The sequence below is a fragment of the Salminus brasiliensis genome, chromosome 9 (assembly GCF_030463535.1).
Source record: "Salminus brasiliensis chromosome 9, fSalBra1.hap2, whole genome shotgun sequence".
NCBI classification, from domain to species: Eukaryota; Metazoa; Chordata; class Actinopteri; order Characiformes; family Bryconidae; genus Salminus; species Salminus brasiliensis.
The window spans coordinates 32,083,921-32,108,697 of NC_132886.1; the positions used below are offsets into that span (position 1 = coordinate 32,083,921).

General features: G+C 40.2%; 1 protein-coding gene across 1 annotated transcript in view; it reads right to left on the reverse strand.

Moving 5' to 3' along the window:
• The window catches only part of eif2b3 (eukaryotic translation initiation factor 2B, subunit 3 gamma), a 36,493-nt gene that overhangs the window by 7,037 nt on the left and 4,679 nt on the right, over positions 1-24,777 (reverse strand). The window contains exons 4-10 of the mRNA XM_072688234.1: positions 20,607-20,766; positions 19,203-19,314; positions 7,690-7,779; positions 4,573-4,706; positions 3,608-3,798; positions 3,443-3,505; positions 3,019-3,167 (exon numbers count right to left, since the gene is read on the reverse strand). Of these exons, the coding sequence (XP_072544335.1) occupies positions 3,019-3,167; positions 3,443-3,505; positions 3,608-3,798; positions 4,573-4,706; positions 7,690-7,779; positions 19,203-19,314; positions 20,607-20,766 (899 nt within the window). The remainder of the gene's footprint in view (positions 1-3,018; positions 3,168-3,442; positions 3,506-3,607; positions 3,799-4,572; positions 4,707-7,689; positions 7,780-19,202; positions 19,315-20,606; positions 20,767-24,777) is intronic.

A 24,777-nucleotide genomic window follows, 5' to 3' on the forward strand; every position in this document is an offset into this window, starting at 1 on the left:
GGGTCTTCTTTCCTTAAATGACGTGTGTATTCACGTCTTGTTTGATGATGGCCACATTCATACAGAAATACACTTGACACTTAATACTTGACTTATACAACTCTAAAAACGTATGTATAAGCTTTATTTTTAAATACAATAAACAGCATGACTTCAGCATGGAACACATTTAATTTATTCTGATAAAATGTACATTTTATAAGTATTGTGTAACAGGGCTTTTCTGTGGTGAATTCAAACTAAGACCGAGGGGCACCACACCACAGTGTGCTTTGCAATGCACCACAGGGACTGCCTAGGAACAGGGAGTGGTCTGGACTCAAGTGCAGAGCTGACTAGAGAGGAGTGTGGACCAAAACTTTTCTCTCTAAGAGAAACTTAGAAGACAGCAAGAGCCACATTATAACCCTTTACGGAATGGGAATAAGAACTCAGAGAAACCGCATAAAAAACAGAACTTAGGATTGCACTGCTGCAGGAATGAACTCAGGCTACCAGAGTAACATTACCGGTAATTTTCCCAAAGTAATTCCGAGCACCAAAGTAACATTGGTATAGGATAGAGAATGAGCAGAAGTGAGAACAGAAAAGAGTGGGGCCAATTTTACTTCTGAGGTTTTGAGCATCTAAGCACATTAAAAAAAAAAACTAATAGCTTCTGCTTGTAGAAACATCAGATCACATTAGAACAGATGTAGAAAAACACGACTACAGTAAATAGTAACAGGAATTTCACATTTTGAAGAAAGGAGTTGAGATCTTGTGTGCTAGTCTGAAGAACAAAACTTTTTTCTCCTGGATGCCCCTAGCCAGTCCCATCACCACCTCACCTGATTTCACATCATTTACCAAACCAGGTGTTGGATGCTAACTATACAATAAAACTAGACTCCCATGAGGAGAGTTTTGGTGATGTTTTAATGATAACAGTATTGTAAAATACTGTACCTTCTGAATGAATGCTATTTGTATTTTTTCAAATATAAACAAATAAATAACCAGTATTGGTGACTACTATATAACAAGCAGTCTTATATCTGTATAATGGAACATCTGCACCAGTCACTTTTTGAAGTCCAGTTTCCTGTGATTGGAAAAGGATCTAGTGTCTCCATCCACCTTCAGGACTAAGCTGTTACTGCAAGAAGGCTGGAATACAGGATACAGACAGAGCACTTCAGAAAGGCTACAGCGTGAGAGAAGAAGAGTCCTGTGTGAACAGTGTGTGTGTGCGTGTGTGTTTTCTCTCTGCGTCCTGTAACCACTGTTGTTCGCAGAAACTTTGTATTCTGCTCAGGTGCTTAGAAGTAAATGATACAAAAGAGTGAGAAGGGGGAGGAGGGGGCTAGTGTTAAAGGCTAGATGAGAAAAAAGACAGAAACAGACAGGACAGAAGGTGCAGTAGAGAGAGAACTAGAGAGAGCGAGAGAGCGCAAGAGAGAGAAAGAGAGAGCGAGAGAAATACTCAGAGAGACAGGAAGAGAGAGAGAAAGAGAGAGAGCGAGAGAGGTAGGGGGTGGATACTGATGGGAGATTACAAGGATTGGAGATTTAAACAGAGAGAGACCACCAAAGAAGCGGTGCTGAAATACCACTAATTACTGACAGTGTGTTCCTCAGTGTGAACCCCCACTCTACTCTACCCTACACACACACACACACACACACACACACACACACACACACACACACACACACACACACACACACACACACACACACACACAATCCAAAGCCCCGGCGCTCTGTAAACAAGCTCTCCGACATGCAAACAAAGGGCCCAGAAATGTGAGGGCCTTCTTTAACATTGCTAATCCCCTCTTACATTTTTTTATCATTCTGAAAGAATTGCCGTTCCTTTCTCTTCTTTCTTTTCACCCCTCTCTTTCACGCAAGCCCTAATTCGAACATGAGGGTCCCCGTGCTGGCACTGAAATCGGTTGCTTAAGGGGGAAAACTGCACTGGGGAAAGAAAAAGCTTTTTGGATTTGGACACAAGGCACTCATTTCACTCCTACTTGTAGTTCAGAGGATTCATGTTATCCTCCACATCTCTCAATAGCCAGCAAGTCCATCATTTACTTAAATCAGCTTACATCGAAATTGTTTTCACTACATAAAAAGTAAAAAGGGGGGGGGGGATCATTTTAAAAGAAAAAAAAGCATGATTTGAAAAACTCTTTAAGCAGACGTTTAGGTTTAGATGTTTAGTCAGGGCTGGTTTTGGTCAGTTTGTGGAGTTACTGAGTGACCAGGACGGTGATGCACTTGTTTCTTTGTGAAATCATTACATCTACATTCATCACCTTTTGTGAATGTTTGTTGCTATTGGTGGCCTGTTCAGGGTCATCGAGCGCCTTTAGACGTTTGACAACACAAGTTTCTGTTTTTTCTCAGCACAATAAAACACAGCAGACACACAGCCCCCCCGATACCCCCCTTCCCCATCTCTGAGCTGGTGGGACGGTTACATGGTCTGTCTCAAACCTAGAGGCATGGTAATGCGGAGAGAGAAGAACCAAAATCGTGCCACTTAAGCACTCAGAATGTTTGCATGTCCTGCAGGAAGCTGCCTGGCTTCCTGAGACTCTGACTGCATGCCAAAGTCTAGACTCAGTCATGAACATATGAGATGATCTGTCCAGGCTGTTACAATTGCTATTCATTTTTTTTGGCGCATTAAGGATTGTGGGTCACTGCAGGTCTCAAAGGATATACCAAAGGACGAATCCAGCTGCAAGCTTGGTGGGTCGGGCTCTACAGCAAAGGACATGCACTTGTACTGTACTGCTACCTCACTCCCAGTACTGTCCTGCTACCTCCCAGATCTCTTAACTCAGCACGCAATAACAGAAATACCAAAAAAATTATTTGCTCTGGGATTCAGCAATGCAATATCACTTGAAATTCCAATGGCAAATTCCATTGAAATTCCAAATAAAAATTGTAAATGCTCCAGAAAATTTGGCAATAAAAGGTAGAATAAATAGACTGTAAAGCAGAGTGAAAAGCACCTACCCTTCTTCAATGGTGACGCCATTCATGATGATGGAATTGGTTATTTTCACCTTCTCCTTGATCGTGGTAGATGCACCAATAGTGGAACGCTTGATGGATGTTTTGTCTGCTATCTGGCAAAACGCACCAATGATGCTATCACCTCCAACCTTCAAAAGATGAGAATGCCTCCAGTATTACCATACTGCTGTTGCGTATTATTAGATTCAGGCGATCTATCGCTGTCACGGTTTTAAACTCCACAAAGAGTTGAAGCTATTTACTTGCAAGCAGCATATTGAAAAAAGTGTCAGGAAAAAGATTTATTTAATAAATGTCGTTTACTGAAAGTCGCATTTTCGAAGCATCAATAGCTGCTCCAGGAGTAACTCCATTCTTTGCTTTAAATACACACTAGAATACAAACTGCTTAAGGACTACTCACTTGACTGCGCTCAGAGATTACAGCTGATGGATGGACCGGAGGCTCTTCAAAAAGCTTGGGCGCCTGAGAGACACACAAATCAGAACACTTCTTATAATGGTCTTATATATCCATGCTACAGATATTTCTGTCTCACAATGTTAAGATCAGATCCTGAACACTCACCACGCGATTGGCTTCAACATACGCAGCGAGTGTATTGACGCGGTAACACATGCCATCCTCCATAATGTGTGCGTAGCAGCGCAGCCGGCCGCCGTGGTAGGCCTCGTTCATGTCGCCGCGGTGATCATTCCAACATGAGCGCTCACAGGCCAGCTGTAGCAGGGCCTCGTCTTTGGAGGAGTTTAGGATCTCTGTGGAGCAGTGCATGTGTGCGCAAAATTACTGTGAACGCTTAATAACTGCACTTTCTAAAACAACACACGCAGTGACACCAAAAAACTCAGTACTGACACAGTAAAAAAATATTTGGGTCAATTTAAAGGTTCAATCACAAGACCCCTGCCCAAAATCACAATACCCCCATCATGTTTCACAGATGGTATGAGGTGCTTACTTTGGTGTTTGGTAGTTACATGGCCAATGTCTGCCAAAAAGCTCCACCTCAAACTTTCTAGATTTTCAGGAATCCCTCTAACTGCACAAACCGTGTACTACCAAGGTTCATCCAGATTTAAAAGTCGATCAAGGCTAATAAGTGATAATGCTGATCACTGATCCTCATTATGTCTTCAGATACGGTTTAATTATGTTATCTAGGGGGAGGCCCCCTAGGTCCCCCTTCTCAAACCGGAGGACTGCATACTTTATGCCTTGTACATCAACAACATAAAACTTGAGAGTCAATTTTCATCCTGAACTATATCTAGGTACTATTACAATCCACAAAAATGGATAAGGACTAAATGTAATGTGAAAAACGAATGAGGAAATGTAAAGTACTGTACATTAAATAAAAAAAGACTGTTCTAGTCATTGCTCAGAAAATAAAACAACAAAAAACACAAATCAGATGTCTCATAACTTATGCCACCACTAACATGTTTAGCCAGTCTTCTACAGGAAGGGCAAAAAATAAAAAGCAAACCATGTATTCCCTTAAGCATCATTAGGAAACGGAAGCTTACCCAGGGATGCATTGGCATCTTTTCTGTTCAGATTCTGATCTGTGTGCTCCTCATCCCTCCGGGAGCTCAAGGCCTTGGTGAACTGCTTACGCACCAAATATGGCACCAACTCCCCTCGCAGAGATAAGATAGACCTGAGAGGCCAAAACACTTATTTAGACAATGATAAGATCCCTGACCTTGAATCAATTCTATTTAAAGATTACTACATTACTTAATGTAATTCAATACATCATATAATCTGTGACCAGAGGATAAATCAAATCAAATGTCTACACAGAACTCCATAAACAAACTGGATAAAATTATTGACCCCCTAAACTTAGTAGCACATCCTTTGGAAACAATGACTAAAATCCACTGAATTCCGTAACCATAAATACATTTCTGACACCTCTCTGATGGAATTACTAACTCTTCTTTTGTCAACTGCTCCAGGGCTCTAAGATTTGCCTTTTCTGAGTGCTGTTTTGGCTCATTGCTGGCCACGGGCATGCTTTGGGTTATTGTCCTGCTGAAAGACCCATGAGCTCTGATCAAAACCTAGCTTTCTGACACTGCATTTCACTGCACCCTACACTGCATTTCAAAATTCTTTGGTAGTCCTCAGATTTCAAGATGCCATGTATACAGTCAAGGCTTGCAGAGCCACATACAGCAACCTCAAAACATTTTTGAACGTTTCACCATGTTTGACGGAAGGGACCATGTTCTTTTCTTTGAAGGCCTCATTTTGTCTGCTGTAAACGTTACAATGATGTGCTTTACCAAAAAGCTCTTTTTTGGTCTCATCTGTCCACACCATATTCTCCCAGGACTCATGTAAGTTATGCCATTTTTTATGTCTCTGTGTCAATAGTGGGCTCTGTTGTATCTTGTGTCTGCACTTTACAAAAAAATGAATGATTAAGTCTATTTTCTGTCTACTACGTTTTCTTGTATACAAGACTCAGCATATCAGCACACTGTCTCCAGTCTGAATGGACGCAGTCTATTTCTAAGGGCATTGGCCATTATTACAGAAGTCTAAACACACTGGGAGAAGTCCTGGAGTGTATGTTCTAGTTCATGAGCTCCTCACAGGTTGAAAAGGATCCGTATAGAGTGTATTTTGAAAAACACTCTGTAAGCTGTGAGCCACCTCTCCATCTCTCTCTCTCAGTCAGTGTCACACGCTCACCCTCACTCTTTAGCTCTTTTAGAGCAAGATTTGCATTTCCATCTGAATGCACAGAGAAAAACAACAGTTACTTTGTCTGTTTCACCGTCCTAGTACACTGTGTTTGCAGCCTCAAGAGCAAGAGAGGGATAGGGGGAAGAGAAAAAAAAAAAAAAAAAAAAAAGATGTGGACGGAGGAAGTCAACCTAGTCTGATAAATGAAAGAAAACAGTGAGTGGCTCTATGAGATAGAGAGAGAGAGAGAGAGAGAGCGAGAGAGAGAGAGAGAAAGAGAGAGAGTGTCAGAGAAAGGCTTAGCACAGGAACAGTGTGACTAGCCTATGTACAGCTTCCAACTGGTCATGAATAAAGAAATAAAGATGTAATATTTTTTTCTTTAGTTTGAAAAGAAAGTCCAAAAATGTAAAGTAAGCAAATGCACATCTCAGAGCAAAAAACAGCAGTAGTATCAATCTACTGTAACAAAGATTTCCCATGATTTCTGCAGAATGAACTCATTAAGATGTAAACAAAGTGATTCCAAGTGGTTGGAGAATTCACTGAGTCGCATAGTGTTGATAGTGGTGGTGATGGGAACCAGACGCCTGAAGAGTTTAATGCCTCTCAAAGCTACAGGACAGAAAGCTATCACAGTGCACTGCCTGGTGTCTGAGACATCTGACCTTTGAAACATTTAAGTTTAGGCATCCACAAAAACCCAATTATACAAAAAGTAGTCATTTACATTATTTTGTTCATTAAAACATCTCCAACAAATTCCCTCATTCAGAGTCATCATAGTATTATTTAAAGTTATCATCCAACACCTGGTTTGGTAAATTAGTGATTAAATTATATAAAATTAGGTGAGCTTGTGATGGAAGTGAATTCAATTAGGCACTGGCTGACTGGCAAACCAAACTTTGTTTCTCCATTTGGTTCACCGGAACTCAACTACTTTCTTCAAAATGAGAAATGCTTACATTTTATTGTATCAATGTTTACCTGCATCTGTTCTAATGTGATCTGGTGTTTTACAAGCACAAACACTATTACTGCTAAGAGAAATGGTTTTAAATAACATGCTTAGGTGCCTAAAACCTCTGCACAGTGCTGCACATAAGATAAGATAAGATGTGCAGCATAAGATTATCTTTGCCATGCAGGGCTGTACTGCAAGGCAAAACAATCCAAAGAATCATGGACTTGGACTTGCATCTCACTCACTAGGCCTCAGATTCTCTATATTAGTACTCGAATAGCTTCAGGTGCTTTTGTGCTTCTATTACAGTACTGTTACTGTTATCAACATTACATATGAAAACATGTAGTTTTAATGGATTATGCCAGTGTGTAAAATGCCTTGTGTTGTGATTTTAGGTAAACTGCTTACATAATGCTAACTAGTAGTCATAAACTTCATTTACTTGCTAGCTACACATTTTGGCTAATTGAATTTGCTAAGGGGTGCAACTTTGTAAATCTTAACACAACATTTTTGTTGTGTTAAGTTGGAAAGATAAACATGTAAATAAAACCCTCATTTGGTCACAAATTCACCCCAGATTTAGTAGATTTGCTGTCACTGTACACTTTAAACTGGTAGAGAAAAAAGTAAAATCCTATGGATAAACACACAGGGGAAGCTTACACTACCATAAAGCTCTTAGGTGGCACATTGTAAAAGTACTTAACACCTCTTAGGAACACCCAATTAACTCAGAACCGGTCTTAACACACACACACACAGCTAACACATACCAAAGGCAAATGAACTAAATGTTTATTTAACAATATTGCATTATTAGGCTATCTGTTCAAGCCATCCTTTGTACTGGAGTGTGGCGTCTCACTCTGCAATAAAGATCAGGAGAAAGGAGGAGTGGAGGGAGTACATAGAGTGTGTGCCAAAAGAGGTGTGAAAGTCACATTTCATTGAGGGAAATTCCCAGACTTACTTATTGTCGACTAAGAAGTCAACCACAGATCTCTTAAGGCAGTACAGGTGGGCATCTAGAAGGCCTGTTTTGATGTGCATCCTGGGATGTCTAAAAAAAAAAAACAGAGGGAAACAATTACATAGAATATTATAATATTTTTATTGCTTTTTTACTTCTTACTTATTTATATTGTGTATATAGTGTAAATTATTTATCTACATTTTTTTGTAATTGAGTGTCTTGCTATCCCTTTCTGCTGTGACACTGAGAATTTCCCCACGGTGGGACTAATAAAGGATTATCTTATCTTATCTTTTCTGAAATAAAATAATAATTAAAAAAGACAATTTTTACCAGTTAGCCACATTTGAAGTACATTTTTCATTCAGGAACAGTTTTTCACAACATGAAAAGTATTGTTTAATTTATGTTTTTGGTTTCTTGTACCGTTTCTATACCACAACCAGGGTGTAGTGGCAGACATACTGAATCGTTTTTATGAACAGGGTTTGTGCTCACAGCGGCTGGTAAGCTGTGTTGGCATGGCATAAAGCCCGGTAATTAAACAATCTCACACTACTCAAACGCAGAGTCTTTCCTGAATCCCACACGCCTCCGGCAAAATGTCCCTCAAGCCAATTACAATAAAAAAAAAACACACATAAAAAAAAAAACCAGAGTTGACAGAGTCAAGAGTCGACACAAGGCATTTCGACTCTCAAGGCCAAGAGTCAACCCTGACTCCCAGATGACTTTTGGAGTCAACTCCCCATAGCATGATTTAAATGTTTTTTACATTTATACAATAGCAATGTGAGCAGTGTTTAAAGTGACCCGCATTTGCTTTTTTTTTTTTTTTTTTTTTTTTTTTTTTTAGCATATCTGACTCGAGCAGATCATTTTGAATAATCTCATGAGATCTTCCAAATCATGAGATTTTTGGACGTCTGAATTTCTGAACATGCAACTCAGTTTGACCAGTAAGATTTCATGTGATTTCTTTAGTCATCATTTAGGCCACTGTGGTATTTGGTGTCAGAAAGTGGCACACGATCGGAAATTATAGCTTAAACACTGCAAGCTTTTAACAGACATTTAGGAGCACAATTTGGCTGTGTATTTAGTGACAGCTTTAGTAAACCTGTGTAAACAAGTTTCAGGCCTGGAAGTTTACAACCTGCTGACCAGGCCATCCCAATTTCATATAGCGTTCTGTTCATCTTGTAGTTAATGAAAAACTGAACATTAAATATAATGTAACCATTCTGTTACGTAGGTATAATTGCTTAATAACATCAACATGTAAGCTTATACAACCACCTAAGTTTACTACAGCAGCCAATGCGGATTTGCGAGGAAATGCGAATGCAGTCTAGCCATGCATATTGGGTTGTAAATGCAAATCTGTTTGTCATATTTAGAAAACAACTTATTTTATGTTTGTCCCACGGTGAGTTTTGAAACAAAACATATAAAAATCAACTCCAGACTTTTAATCTTTTTAAATTTGTTATAAAATAATTAGGGAAACAAGCCAAACCTGAGCAATGGTTAATGCTATATTTAAAAAAAAAAACCTTGAAATAAAGCTTAAAGTCTACACATCACTCACATCTTGTTTCAATTTAAATCCATTGAGGTGGTGAGGAAAAAAATGACAAACTGTCACTTTACAAAACCTGACTGATATAATTATGTACATAAATACAGTTACATTAGTACAGACAAGAAAGGTAAAGCTGCAGTGTTATGTTGTGTGCACTGTCCTAAAATGAGAGTAAAACAATCAAACCTGCACAGACAGCCATGTTGGTGTTACAACATCACAGTAGGGTAAACCTACCAAATATTGTGCAGTAGGTGACATAACAAAAACAGACGCCTTTCTCCTCTTGGCATTTGGTCTGATACGTTATAATTACATTGTATAACTTGGCCTTTATGCTGTGCACGGTCTTTCATTTTCCTTTCGGTTCCTCTCTTAATTGGTCTTTTTGAGGAATCACTTGAGGGTAAAAGTCTAATGGCCTTATAAATAAAGGAAGGAAAAAAATAAATTAAAAAGTGAGGTGACATGAAACGAACAGTGTGTAGTCACATCTGTGTATTGTCCCTCGACACCACACTAAAGTTCCTTTTATTTAAAGCTAGCCCTTCACTTCTCAACCACTAGAGATCTGGCTAGAGCCATGGCCAATTTCTGCTCCTGTACAATCATATGCCCATACCGGCAGACCCCCCACCAACCGAGACACTTTTACAGCTTGCTGCTGATATGGTGACGGTCAAGGAGTGCTGAGAAGTCTGGAAAAGACACGACGAAATGGCTGCCCGCAGGCCAGGATGATATGTAGTGAAGGCTGATTTAGACCAGAGGGCCAGGAAGAGCATTGGTAACATCACACTTACATTACACTTACATTACATGACAGGTCAGACTTGAACCTTGTGAAAGTAAAGCCCCAGACATTGTGTTTTTTCTAATTAGGTTAAAGTTGCTTTTGTAAGCATAAAATAGACATAAAATGTCTTATGAACAACACTCCAATAATTGATGGATTTACTTTCACGTTTTCTCCTGCTTTATTTTCTTTATTATAGAATTTTTTGCTGTGGTTGGCAAGACATAGAAGGCTTTCTTATAACTCCACAAATTAAGCAATTAAACACACCTGAATAACCATTACCATCTATAAATTATATAATAATATAATTACACATTAAAAAAAGGTGTGTGTGGGGGTTATGTATAAAAACACATGGTGACTAGACTGTATAAATGCTTTGAATTAAAATATGAAAATATGAACATGGGAGTGGTCAAATCTTTGTCTGTGGAGTACAAATAAAAATAATTAAAAAGACATTATACATTACATTACGGAGAGCACTGTACATACATTTGATATCAAATTAGAAATCAAATTGACTTTACTCAATGGCTTGACTTGATTTTCTACATTGTATCCAATAAAAGGCTCAAGTACACTTAAGTGGAGCGACTTCACAGAAAGCATCTGTGTAAGTGCACAGAGGAGGCTATGTCTGAGGTGCACAGGCAGCTTCCTGCTGGTAAGTATGCTGTACTCCAGTGACATTTACGAAGAGAGAGCCTAAGAAAAGCATCTCATCTACAGATCTTTACTACAGCCCCACCACTAAGTGTCTGGAACACTGGCCTGTTTACTCACCTCGTGCTGGAAAACAGACCCACACATATAAATCAGTGTGTGTGTGTGCGCGCACGTGTGTGTGTGTGTGTGCTTTGTGTAGGGAGGCCCAGCGCACAAGAGGATGTACGTTAAGATGACACTGAGTAGTTCCATTAGCTGGCCGGGAGAGGCCTTCCTGAAAACTGTCTGTGAGTAGCAACTATCCCAGTGCTCGTGGCCACATATGTTCCCAATGTGTGCGGCTCCCACGCGCGGGCCCCTTCGCCCGCACAGCGTTCTATATGCTGGGGTGGAGCCAAATGGGAGGAGAGAGCAGAGAAGAATTATTATTTATTATGAATTAATAAAAAAAAAAAATAATAATAATAAAAAATAAAAAAAAAAATATATATATATATATATATATATATATATATATATATATATATATATATATATATCACACACTGATTTATACTAAAACCCCCATGTGTTACATCACGGCTTGGCACCTGGGGGGCAGGAGTTGGTGAGTTTGAGAAACAAAGGACGATGGGGTGAGTGAATGAGGGAGTGAATGATGATCCGCACGCCTGCGGAGTGCTACGCTCGATAGAAGAGAGATGACAGATTTGAGGGGAGGGTAAGGGAACGCAAGCAGCTGAACTCCAACCTGGAGTAACAGGTGCTGTTTATATGAGAAGGGGAGAGAGAGAGAGGGAGCGAGAGAGAGCGAGAGACTGTTAACCATTACTGTTAACATGTGGGCCCTTACTCAAAATAAGTTTGTCGAGAAACCTAATTTACAAACTTTCCCCTTCTCCAAATGTGGTCCATTGGCAAAGACATGTTTGGATGTTTGCTGCATAATGTTCACTTTGGAAAAATTAGAATAATGCAGTGAGTTATGAAAATGTATATAGCTGAGTGCAAGAGTTTGTAAAATCTTGTTTAAATGACTGATTTTGTAAGTGAAACTTCACAGAAAACAAACATATTGCAACTTGTACATCAACTATTTTGTACTATTTGCTGAATTAAACATATTGGGGACAAAAACACAATAGAATACATTCATTAAGTATATTGATGTATAAATAGGTTAGAGTAAAAATGCTCAGATGCAGTTTTACACATCCATTCACAACCCTATGTTTTAGCCTCAGAATAAAACATTTTTTTTGGTGGGCTCGTGAATAACTTCATGAGCTCTGCTCAGATTGGCTGGTTTACAGCACCATGACAGCTCACACAGAAGTCATAAAGCACAGCATAAATTTAAAGCATTGCCTCATATAGCACACCTTTATTTTAACACTGTAACAAAAACATCGGTCTTTATTCTGCAGACCTTTTTTTAAAAGAAATGTCTTATTAAAAGCCACTTAAAGAGTTTTCTCAACAATTCTGACATGTTTTCTAATTTGAGATTTGTTCAGTTTTGTGTTTTAAAAACACATAAATCTGACAAATACTTTTTTGTTTAGGACATTTCTCCAAAACAAATGCTTAGAAAGATATTGGTAAATTAGGCCAATTCCTGATTCCTAATAGATAATGCTGCCATCCTTGTCCTGTGGCGTGCTGTTAGCACAGATTCCATACGCTGTCACAAGTTGCGATCACAAGGACTGGTTTGAATCTGCCCTTTAAATAGGAGAGCCTGGTTGTGGTGTGTTGCTTTCCAATGTTACTAATGCAAATTTTTTTCTTAGAAAAGGCATCTATCGCGCAGCTTTCGCTAGTGGGCTGGGAGTATGTACATTTTGGGCGTAATTAATAAAGTCAATACTGTTGTGTAATAGGTTTGTTTGTTATGTAATAGGTTTTCTTTTCCACACCCTGAATTTCTTGTGATTTCTGATCCCATGATCTATAAAGAAAATCCAACAACTGTCAAACATGTTGTGAGAACTAAAACCACGGTGTACATCTTTCTCATGACCACTCTGCAAAGTGATGGAGGCGACTGCACGTATCTAATGTGAACCCATCACCGTCAGATGGAAAAAAAATCCCGCTTCTTAGCATTGTTTTGGTTTGTAGTATATTTCCTTTACCTTAATTTTGCCCCCACTTTTGTCAATTACTCATTCCTTCACATACCAAACATGTCTTGACTGACTGGCCAGTGAATCTGTTATTTCACCAAATAATTTCTTAAAATTTTACGTTTTACCTCTTTCAAGGCAACAAGAACGCAATGAGTCAAACTACTGAGCTCCATGTTCCTACAGTACCCGATCCTAAGGGGGATAAAGGCATAATGCTGCTCAGGAGGTGTGATAATGGAGTAAAAATTTGTGTGCAATGGTTCTACACAGTGACTCACTCCTCCTCTTCCCCTGTGTTTCCTCTCCTCACTGTCCGGACGCGACAGAAGCGGCGGGAAAAGCCCTCAGGCTGGCACCGTGACTCACGCTAATGGCTTTAATGGCTTTCTGCGGCCTGCGTCAGCATGGCAGCGCAGTGAGCTCATGAGCCGCCCAGCGTGCTGTCTGTGTTAACACACACTCAGACAGCCTGGGCAAATTTGCCCATTCCCCTAGGCCTCTCTGGGACTGCGGATGTCCACTGTCAAGGATTTCTAACGTCCAGATAAAAAAAATATGTGGATCCAGTATGATGGCATGGCTGAAAAAAGGAGGTTGGTTCCACGACTTCTAGAAGTTTTCACACATGATGTGTGTGGCTGCCCCTTTTCCTAGGGCGTTCTAGACTTAGGAGGAAATGGTGAACATCTACTCAATTCACAAAGTATAGGAGAGAAAGGTTATTGTGCGTTCTCCACCAGGCATCTGTAAAAAAATTTACAGATTTTCCAGGCGTAACACGCACACAGAGAGCGCAACAGACTGTACCTGCCTGCATGTGTGTATGAAAAGAAGGCAGAAGCAGTGAAGGAGAGAGAACGAGAACGGGAACGAGAGAGAGAGAGAGAGAGAGAGAGAGAGAGAGAGAGAGAGAGAGAGAGAGAGAGAGAGCCCCTGCTTCTCACCTGTCACCAATTTTGAGGTGGAAAATGGAGCAAGGGTGAAGATCAGAGATCTGTAAGACGCTCTCAAACTGTAAAATCAATTCAGGGGTCAATTAAGAGCATATGTGCTGCATGTTCTCGGCCTCCAGCAGACCAGCATGTGCGAGCAGCCCGGGAGCAATATGTAAGGCTACTGGTTAAAGCAACACTAAAGCAAAGAATATAAGTGATTGTCTATAGGAAACACAATGCCATATGTTACCTACAGTCATGTGACCTCATTTGACGTATAGTCAAAGTTAGGATACCCCATGAAAAACATTACTATGTATTTTAAACCCCATTTGTAAAGTGTAATGAACAGAAACATAATTTTACAAATTAGAAAATGACATGTGAAAATGACAAATGACAGCAACCACAACGTTTTCCCACTCCTCTATGCAGAACTCTTTCAGCTATGTGATGTTTAGCTTCAGTGTTTACACATATGGCCTCACATGTTCTCAAGCACCCTCTGCTATAATAAAGAACTCATAGTGGATTATATGATGAAGAGCTTGCCAAGCCCTGTTGCAGCAAAGCAGGCCCAAATCATGACATTTCCACCTCTATGCTTCACGGTTGGTGTGAATTCATGTGCTCAAACGCTGTGTTTGGTTTGTACCAAACATGTCTTCTGTTACTGTGCCCAAATAATTAAATTACTGAACAAATACTGAACTTGCTAGAATGGTCTGACCTAGCCATGCTGGCAGATGTTTTAAATGTTCTTTTTGGTAGGGATTAACAACGATATTGGAATTCTATGTGAATAGATAACTGTATGGAAATGTTCCATTTCTCCATAATGCTAATCCAGGTGCATGCATTTGTAGATATGCACATATGTATAGGCAGATATGTATGCAAGAAATATCTGCATCAGCCCACAACTCTCATGATGGAATATTCTGAATTTCCAACAATGTACAATAAACTGATATGTATAAAAACGGCGAAAACACAGAAAATTCTAGTGGTGTTCAAGATGATTTATTACTGTTTGTAGCTAAGCTATACACTAGTGAACAACTTCACATGGTTTAAGACAAGCGTGTGATGATTGTGGCTTGCTATATTCTTCCATTACTTGTCAGCTACATTGGCTATATTTCATGTATTACACCAAACAAGCATTGGCTGACGGACTACATTTAGGGTAAAGAGAAAACTATGCATATTGCCATTCTAACAGAAAAGCAACTTTTAACATGCAACTCCAGCCACAGCGTTTTGGCAAAGATAGGATGCAAAGTCTCATGTGGAACCATGAGACGCATTTCGTTTACTGTGGGATGAGCAAGGACAGTACAGAATATGTGGCATGAGGGTTGCAACCTTTGTTTCGCAGAAATCCATGGCCCTTAGAAAAAACAGCCTCAGACACAGCGTCCACAAACAGACTAAGCAAGTGTTTGACTTCGACAGACATCTTCCAATCTTCCGAAACTATGCTGAAGTAAACCTACAATATGTGCACTTAGAGAAGAGTTTTCACCTTAATTTGTGCTAACCATCAGCATGGTCACTGTTTGATAACATGAGAAAAGCATTTTTTTAATGGGATTCTTTTATTAGTATTAAATATTGATAATAGATTGCATGGATTATTAGATGACATGTTAGTTTTTGTATTCATTTATTAAAGAGAATACAGTGACAAGGCCACCCATTTAATTAGGTGCACGTTAGCTCAGGTTGTGGCTTATGGCTTATAGCTAAATAAAATAAATAATAATAAAAAAATCAGTATTTAAAAAAAAAATGTTCAAGCTTCAGTAAATTACTTTTCAAACAGTATTAATAACATATCATGGGGAGGACTGCTGATTTGACAGTTTTTATGGGCCAAAAGATGATCATTGACACCCTCCACAAGGTGGCTAAGCCACAGGAGGTCACTGCTGAAAAGGCTTACTGTTTGCAGGGTGCTGTATCAAAGCATATTAATGGAAAGTTGTCTGGAGAAAATATGGTAGGAAAAGGTGTGCGAACAACAGGGATGACTAAAGCTGGCGATTGTCAAGAAAAGTGGAGTCCAGCACACACACAGATGTCTCCATGAAAGTCTACAACTGCTGCATTCCTAATTTCAAGCCACTCCTGAACCAGAGAAAACATCAGAAGCGTCTCACCTGGGACTGTTGATAGTAGTCAAAAAGGAAACTTTTCAGATGAAAGTAAGTTTTGAATTTCATTTACAAGTCAAGGTCCTAGAGTCTAGAGAAAGAGTGGAGAACGCAGGGAAAAAGCATCTGCCCAGAGTGCAAAAACTAAAACTTCAAATCATGACACTGGTTAGTCCCGTCACACAGCAAGTGTGCGCGCCTGTATGCATGGTGTATGAGCGATTAAATTCTTGCTTTGCAGCAAGTATGATCACAGCTGCTGCAGCTCCTCTCTTATTGGGCACGATTTACAGCGGGTAAAGCTCCTTGAAGTATTTACGAGTTTCAAGCATGGTCGCTAACAAAGCCCTGTCACAGCTCCCAGACCCCTGCAGGTCCCCTATTCCCCCAGGGCCTCCAAACCCCAGGCTTTGCTCTCCCATAGCCTGGATCCACTTGACATGCAACTACACAATATATGGCTTGTTAATCATGATTAGAATATTGGCCTATGGAAATGAACATTCTATTAAAATCACAGCATTTTCTATTGTGAGCTGTGAGATCGATCTCAGATGTTGCCAACAAGTGCTTACCATATGTCTTGATGAAATGAGACATTCATGTGATCTAAGTAATGATGATGCAAGCTGTTCATTCCCCAACCCACATAAAGACTTCATCAACTCTTAGAAGTCACAATTACTGCTAAAAAGCTAAAAGGGCTAAAAACATTCAATATTAATTATTACTCACTCACAGATAATGCTTCTACCATGGTTGTCTTCTACCATGTCGTAAGTAAGAGAGGAAATATCAGGCATGTATCTGTCAATACCAGATGTGCACTACCATACAAAAGTTGGGAATCACTGATAAGGTACTGTGGGCTCCAAAGGTCTGAGACCAGGCTGGTATGGACTTCATAAAACCCTTGTGCCCCCCCCCCCCCCAAGCTCACAATACTTCATGCAAACACATTTGAAACAATTTAATGTAAATATATATTTAAAACAATTCTATTCAAGTTTGATCACTTAAAAAACATTATTATGATTTTATTTCATCATAATGTCATTCTTTCGGTTCTCTATTATTTTAAAAGCATCTAAATCTAAAGATTCTCCATTTCAAGAAATGCTTGATGTTAGAACTACAAGGCTAATGTTGCTATCAAGGAATGAAATCTTACATGGCATTAATCCGCATGCCTATATCATCGCGCATCTCTGAGTAAGTGCTAAATAGACTTGCTTAGGTGCTTTCAAACACTGAAAGACGTATACACAAAAACATACTGCTGCTACTACTACTACATGATATGCATTTCATACACCATGTCTTGGCTGACTGACTACATTTGTGGTGAAGAGAAAGCACAGTACACAAGGAAAGGAAATAGTTCAACAAAAGCATAACTCAAAGATCTCATATAGTAAGTTCTCATAAGGTCAAAGCACAGTAGCCTCCCTAAATGGGAGTGGGAGTTGGGTGGTGGGCTTTCGAAATCAAATATTCACGTTCATTAGATTAGTAGTCATACTGAAGAAAAGAAAATGCTTTTCTTTGTAAAGTCCTTGAGGAAAGTACAAATACGCAGCTCTCCTCCAAAACCACAGACGAAGCGCTTGCCCTAAGAAAAGAGACAACAAAGCCAGGAGAGAAAAGAAAGGAGAGAAAGGCACTGGAGTAGGGCTGGGAGGGAAAGGCAGTGGCGACAGTAATGGAAGGCCCTGATGAGGCCCGCTTAACAGGCAGCTCTTGTGAGGGGCCAGTGCGAAGGAGGCCCCTGTTTTTATTAGCCATCCCACACACAAACACCAGGGTCACCGCCCTGTGAGGCTAGCATTTTGTTCTGCAGGAGCTGCATCTCCTACCCTCTGCTCCACCCCTCCTACGTCTGATAAGGAATCTTGGCTCGGAGGCACATTTACATTACAAGACTGTTCGCTTAATTCAGATTTTTTTCGCCCAGATCTGACTTTTTTCTCATTGACAGTTTAAGTTCAAGATATTTTACCCTTGCAAAGGTTTGGGAACTTCTGGCCAAACTTTGTTACTGCGAATAGCTAAACGATACAAGATGACTTTTCCAAAAGGCATAAAGTTAGATGAATTTTTATCCATCTATAGATTCAAAATAAAATAAAATAAAAAAAGGTGTTCAAGCAAAGAATGGGCACTGTGCATGTTGTGTACTTAGCTGAGTACATTGAGTCTGAGTATCACAATGCTTTTTGTAGCCAGCAAAAAATCTTTCAATCCTTATTTGGGAGATTTCAGTTCTCCCGCGAAGGTTTTCACTTCTGTGAGATTCTTGGGCCATCTTGCATGTACTGTTCTTCTAAGCTCTATCCACAGATTTTCAATAATGTTTAGGTTGGAGGACCCTAAGGGACCCATATTACCCATGGAAAACATGAGGTCCATTGTGGATTCTGAGGTGTGTTTACTAGAAAAATAATTCCTGTGCCACTGGCTGCAACACAAGACCAAAACATGATCGATCCGCACCTGTGCTTACCAGTTGGAGAGGTGTTCATTTTATGCAATTCGGCACTTTTCTTTTCCTAAACATACTTTAGTTCATTATGGCCATCAGTGATATACTAATACATAGTAGGAGGAAAAAACACACATGAACTACAATATGATGATCACAAGGTCTTATTGGATATATCCAGTGTAGGGCCATAATTCAAGTGCTTTGCAAAAAATCATTCAGGGGAAAACATAGCAGTGAAGACATACGAAAGGACCCATTTGTGCAAGTGTTACTGCCCAGTATAACAGTGCAACACTATATAGTCTGCTAGATCTTTCTGAAGGTCTTTTACAAACAAACAGGCTTTCTGATTAGCCATTCTAGCAATCCTACGAGCAGTTCTTTTGTAATTTATTTGGTCTTTTAGACTTCAACTTGGCTTCATCAAAGTCCTTTTGTTCACTTAACTATCATATCTTAATTACATTAGAAACAGAGAAAACAGCTAACTGAAAACATGTTGCTATCTTTTTTTAGCCTTGTCCTGCTTTGTGGGCATCAGTTACTTAATTTGCAAAATGCTAGGCATCTGCTTAAATAAGCCCATGGCTGCTGACATTGGGCCAAAATTAAATATTAAGAGTATTTGTAAAGCTTTGAAACATGCATCAGCTGATCTTTCCCAACATTGAATGTGAAAAAGCTGACAAGCTAATAAAGGTCTGAGATCTTGGTAACAAGGGAAGGGAAACACCACTGGCACTTACTTTCGCATGACTGACTTCCTCATGATGAGACCTTCCTCTAGGTCAGCTTCATTAGCCATGAAGAGCAGCCTCTTTCCCGTGCCGTCCACTCCCACAAAATCCCGCTGTTCTCCTGTCACAGGCCACAACACCCAGCGATCAGTGTACATGCACAAACTCAGAGCAACAATGTCCACAGAAACGTCATTTCATGTACACTGCTATTTTAAGTCTAAAAAAGTAATGTTTCCCACCATCAGCAGTCTTAAACTTCTAACTTAAACTTCTAAGAATCTTTCTGTTCTCGCTGATATTCTACTTTATTTTTGGCTCCTGATGTGGCTCTGTTAATGTGCTTTAGGTGTTATGGCTTAGGACAGAATGGACAAAACACTAATAGTGCAACTACATAACACAATTTGCCATGTACCTTAAAATGCATTGGTGAACCAATAACATGACGTGGTTTAGGGTTGTGCCTCTTTTATTTTGCAAAAAAAAAGAACTTTACATTAATTACATGAATACTATTATTCATAAAAACACCCACTAAAACTGTGAGCACAAAAAAACCCAAAACAAAATAATAAGAGTACAGCACAAAAATCATGGTTAGAGTTACACATTGCAGCCTTCTGCGTAATTATTTTTGAAGGTCAGTAAAATGATAATGATTAGCCAATAGCAGCACTACTTTGAGGGCACAGATGTAAAGAGCATATTTAATTACAGCAGCATACATTTACCAAGAGATCTTTTTGATCACCAAATTATCTATTTTATTAATTTAGTTCCAACAATTTAAAATCTCTATTAGAAGTCATTTCAGGGAAAGTGGAAAACAATCATGTGTCTGGCTTCTCTATCCCTATTAAACACATACTTTTTAATAGATTATATCTATTAAAGATATACTATTAGGGTTGGGTATTATTCACATTTAAACCTGGTAGCGGTACAGAATTTCAGGGATAAAGGATGACTTGTAGAACTTGTAGAAAGAGGCCTCCATTACGTTCTACTTCCTAAGCGCCTTGACAGTGGCTGCAGCTTTTCTCCCAAATCCTTTCTCCTGAGGCCCTTTTTGCCTACCGATGCAACTCATTCGTGAGCTGGTTCAGGTGTGAGCACAAAAAGTCTACAATATGGGGTTTCTGAGGTCATATTTGTAACTAAGACAGATTTTTATGTCTTGCCTTTTTACTGGAACTCTCTTGGGTTTCTGTTTAATGAAAAAATAAAAATCGTCAGTTAAGAAATCGGTATTACTTGGAATTAGCACAGCATATCCCAAGTGAAAAACCAATATGTCTAAAAACCACACCATGTTTTGTCTGTCCAAAACAAAGCTGTCTGGTAGAAGCAGGGTGGGCAGTTGGCAGCTGACAAAGCCTGTGTTCTACAGCAGCAGCGTGAGTAATATACCTGCTTTCTTCTTTCCCTTTTGGCCGGGCACTGTCTCTGTGAATTCATGTACTTTGCTCATGAGCATGGAGAGCGTGGCGTTGTGTGCACGGAACAGGTCCACCACCTCATGTAGAGCCACATCAGTGATTAGGTCACAACTCACCACCAGGATGTCTGTCTGGAATGGAACAGGAGAGTTGTGTGTTACAAGAAAGATGTCACATTAGCTGCAGCACAGCGCAGGGTTTTATCGTACTGACCAAACTGTATACCTTTAAGTATCAAATATTTTGTCTCATTTAACACCAATTTTATCTAAAGTAATCAATCTTAGAGACAAGCATACTTATACCAAAAGCTACAACTCTGTAAACGTGTTCTAAAACTTCGAATCAAATAAATTACTGAATTTCTCTCAAGAACATTTGCCCAAATAACACAATCACACACAAGTGTCTCTAAATTAGAAACATATATGTATTTTAGGTAATAGTATTTCTTACAATGTCCAACATTTAGGTCCAGTGCAAAACTAAAGAAGGAAATTTGAGACACCAAACAAATTTTGGACAATGAACTACATTCAGGATTATGGGAAAAAACGCAATTTTGATTTCTGGATGAACCATCGCCTTAAGCAATGCTATGACACATATACATTTAGTCATGTCTAAACTTTTGACTGCTACTGTATATGCATACATGCCTGCTATGACGCTCCATAAAGGCTCCGCAACATAAGAGTCTTTCTGTATTATTCTTGACGACAGTCACAACAAAAGCAGGGTTTATAACAGGACTGTGCGGATGACGTGGGAGCCAGTGTGAACGAGAGGGAGGTCAAACCACCTCCATAAACACTGTGCTTGGACCTAGCCTGTGTGTGTGCATATATATATGTATGCGTGCGTATGTGTGTGTGTGTGAGCAAGTACAGGCACGGAGGGGAAGCCGGTGATAAATCCTGCTCGCCGTTGCCATTGTTTCTGTTTGAGTTGTCTGGATCCCATCTGGTCTGCCCATCTCAGGCCTGTGGATAAATAAACGGGGGCGCGCAGAGCAGCCCTGTAAAAAGTGTGCCTCTCTGCCTCTGGGAGAGCTGCATGCCTCATTGGGGAGGCCTGGAGAGAGAGAGAGAGAGAGAGAGAGAGAGAGAGGCCTCTGCCGTGACGCTCCGCTCCAGCTCTGTTCTCTCTTTCTCGGCAGGTGGCCCACCAGTGGCCAGAGGACACATGCTCAACAGATAAAAAGGACAGAGGCCTGACCGTTCACAGTGCTCTTAGCCTGCTACAGCACTGCCCAATCCTCTGCTGTAGCGTTAGCTTAAATATCTGAATTCTTGTTGAGCAGATGCTTATTTTAATGATCAAGTAATATAATTCCTAGTCCACATAAATGGCCTATTCTGATTTCACAGTTCTTGAGATGTCATAAACACAAGGGCATTTGCATGTATGTGCCTATTCACCCATAACAGTGTATACCCTCCCTTTCAGGTTGAATGGATTGTTTCAGGCACAGTAACAAAATAGACTGTTTAAAGCATAAACAAAATATAACACTGCATCATAGCACAGTTACCACAAAATGCACATCCACAACAGTCACTGCAGGACATGCAATGTAAATAAAAAATCCATTTTACTTCAATATTGGATGCACACAGTGCATTATTATTACATTTTAATATTGCAATATTCATCACAGAAAACAACTGCCCCAGTATTGTGAAGCCTAGTGCAATTTCCAGTGTATAAAACCCACACAATAAGTGGAGAAACAAAAGACATAAATGTAAGGTATAGGTCATTTAAGCAAACAATGCACATCAATATTTTCAATGTGCAATGTCTAACTAACAGTTGAGCTGGAGATCTTTCAGAATACTGGATTTCTGAGTAAGCTAGACAAAGCAACCCAAAAGTGATGTAGTTATCTCTGGCCTCATTTCCTGTAGGACAAGCTTCACATTAAAGTGATTTTCTTTATAAATGATGAATTTATGAATACTGCATTTTTTTTTTAAACTTTAGTCTTTAAAGTGGCCTTGTTGCATGTATTTTGATGATGCTAATAAAACATACATTTAAGTATCTGCATACAGGTATTTTATATTTACAACTTTGTCATAGCAATATTTCAAGCACATCCCAACTTTTTGTTGCTATTTGTCAAATCTCACTTGTGCTTATTAGATCTCTCCTGAGACAGCATACCACTGGGAACTCTAAGGACCACTGAGAACACAACTACTTAAAACCTAAAGACTGTTTTCACCTGGTGACAGAGGACTGCAACCACATGGCAGAAGCAGAAAACAACTTAAGACATAATAAAGAACAATGCCTGAAACACAGAAGCATTCACTGTCATTAAAAACTAAAATACTCAAAAGTGGTGGTTGGGCAACTTCTAATCACATCTGCACAGGCATCTCCACCACTGGCACCAATGCACTCCATCACTCAAAGTTCAGTCACTGCTGAACTGACCACTTAACAGGACATAGCTGCGTAGCTATTTTCGCCACGGACACAACAAGTGGCCTGAATGCCTGAGGCTTGACAGTGGCTGTGCCCCCCAGGCTGCAGGGTGGGCCTCCAATGTCCTGCTCTGGTCACAGGAACGCAAGGGCCGCTGAGTGGGCGTCAGCTGCTGGACTGTCCGAACACTACTGCTGCTGTTGGGCCTTTCAGCAGCTTTCTGAGACGTGTGCGAGGCAGTGGGGGTTGGAAGAATTGGGGGGGGGGGGGGGGGGGGTCAGGCCACCCACAGATTGCTGTGGTTCTGCCTGACTAACCCCCAGGCCCTGTGAGGCAGCCAGGTGAGACCACCCAGAAGGGGAGGAGAGAAGAGGAAGAGAGAGAGAGAGAGGGAAGGAGAGGGTAGAGAAGGGAGTGCTGGTAAAAAAAAAAAAATATATATATAGCATATCACACTTATCTGCCAAAGGTCTAATTGCTCTTTGCTGCTTTGAGACACTCCCCCACCACACACATACAGCCAAATAAACACACATACACAGTCTGCCATTAGCATAAGCAGGATTCAACTACAAACACTCAAAGATTACTTGCTAATGTTATCAATTTTGGTATCATGGTATTACCATGCTAATGGTAGATACAATTAACAAGTAATTACTAGGCTTATTAACGCATATGTGGCCATCAGCTACACACCATACTACTTTTAAAAAATCTAATTTTCAACACAGATTTAGACTTTTCTTCAATCAGCTAGTGTACACATGGACGCTAAAGAGCATTTTTGGGAGAGATGTATACACACATTCTGAAAGGGACGTGATCTCATTGAACCTGCAGCTCCATTACTGACAAGACCTGGCAGAATGCTGCATAACACAAGATTATTCAGTTTCTGCACAAACATTGACTTAAGGCGTCAGTACGAACCCAAACACGGACTAATGAAAGAGCGCTTTTACAGCAAGTCTTTTTGTCAGATTCCACCATTATGTTGGCGTTATTTGCTGAAGAAGGCAAGCAGGTTACGTGTTTGGGTCCATACAATAAACAGGGATTTGAAGCCCCTATTGCCAGCTGCCATCTCTCAACACGTAGCGGGCTGTTCGTGCACTGGAGAGCTCCGCAACTCAATGCTTCTAATCTCTCGTTTTTCTCCAGGATTAGAAATAAATGCATCTGCAGCACTGCTAGCGTGCTAGAGCAGGCCCTCCTCCGGAACGCTCCCTTTCCAGTGCATTGGTGTTTATTATGGCGAAGTTAATCTCCTGTGATGTGCTTTAACACATGTTTTTACCATCCCCGCCTCAAACGGCCACATTTCCATGGAAGCTGAATGGAACGGACCTCAGGACGCACATACACGCCATGGAGGATGCATTGTTCCAACCTCAGAGCAGACAAAAGCAAAAAGCACTGGGGGTGGACCAGCAGTCCAGATGTGATCACACCTTCCAAGTCTCTAATATCCCATAACACCCAACTGCTTTCCACACACGCGACCTGTGCCGTGCACAACTGCAGAAAAAGTCTCACACATGCCTGGCAGGTCCAGGCTGGGTTGCAGAGTGGACTGGGGGTTCTGACATCATGTGTTTGTGGAGTCAGGGGAGCTGTGGATGCTAGGTTTTCAACAGATGAAATGAGGCAATGAACGGTGCTGAAGTCAGCAGTGTGGATCAGCGTCCCAGGGTTAACCAAGA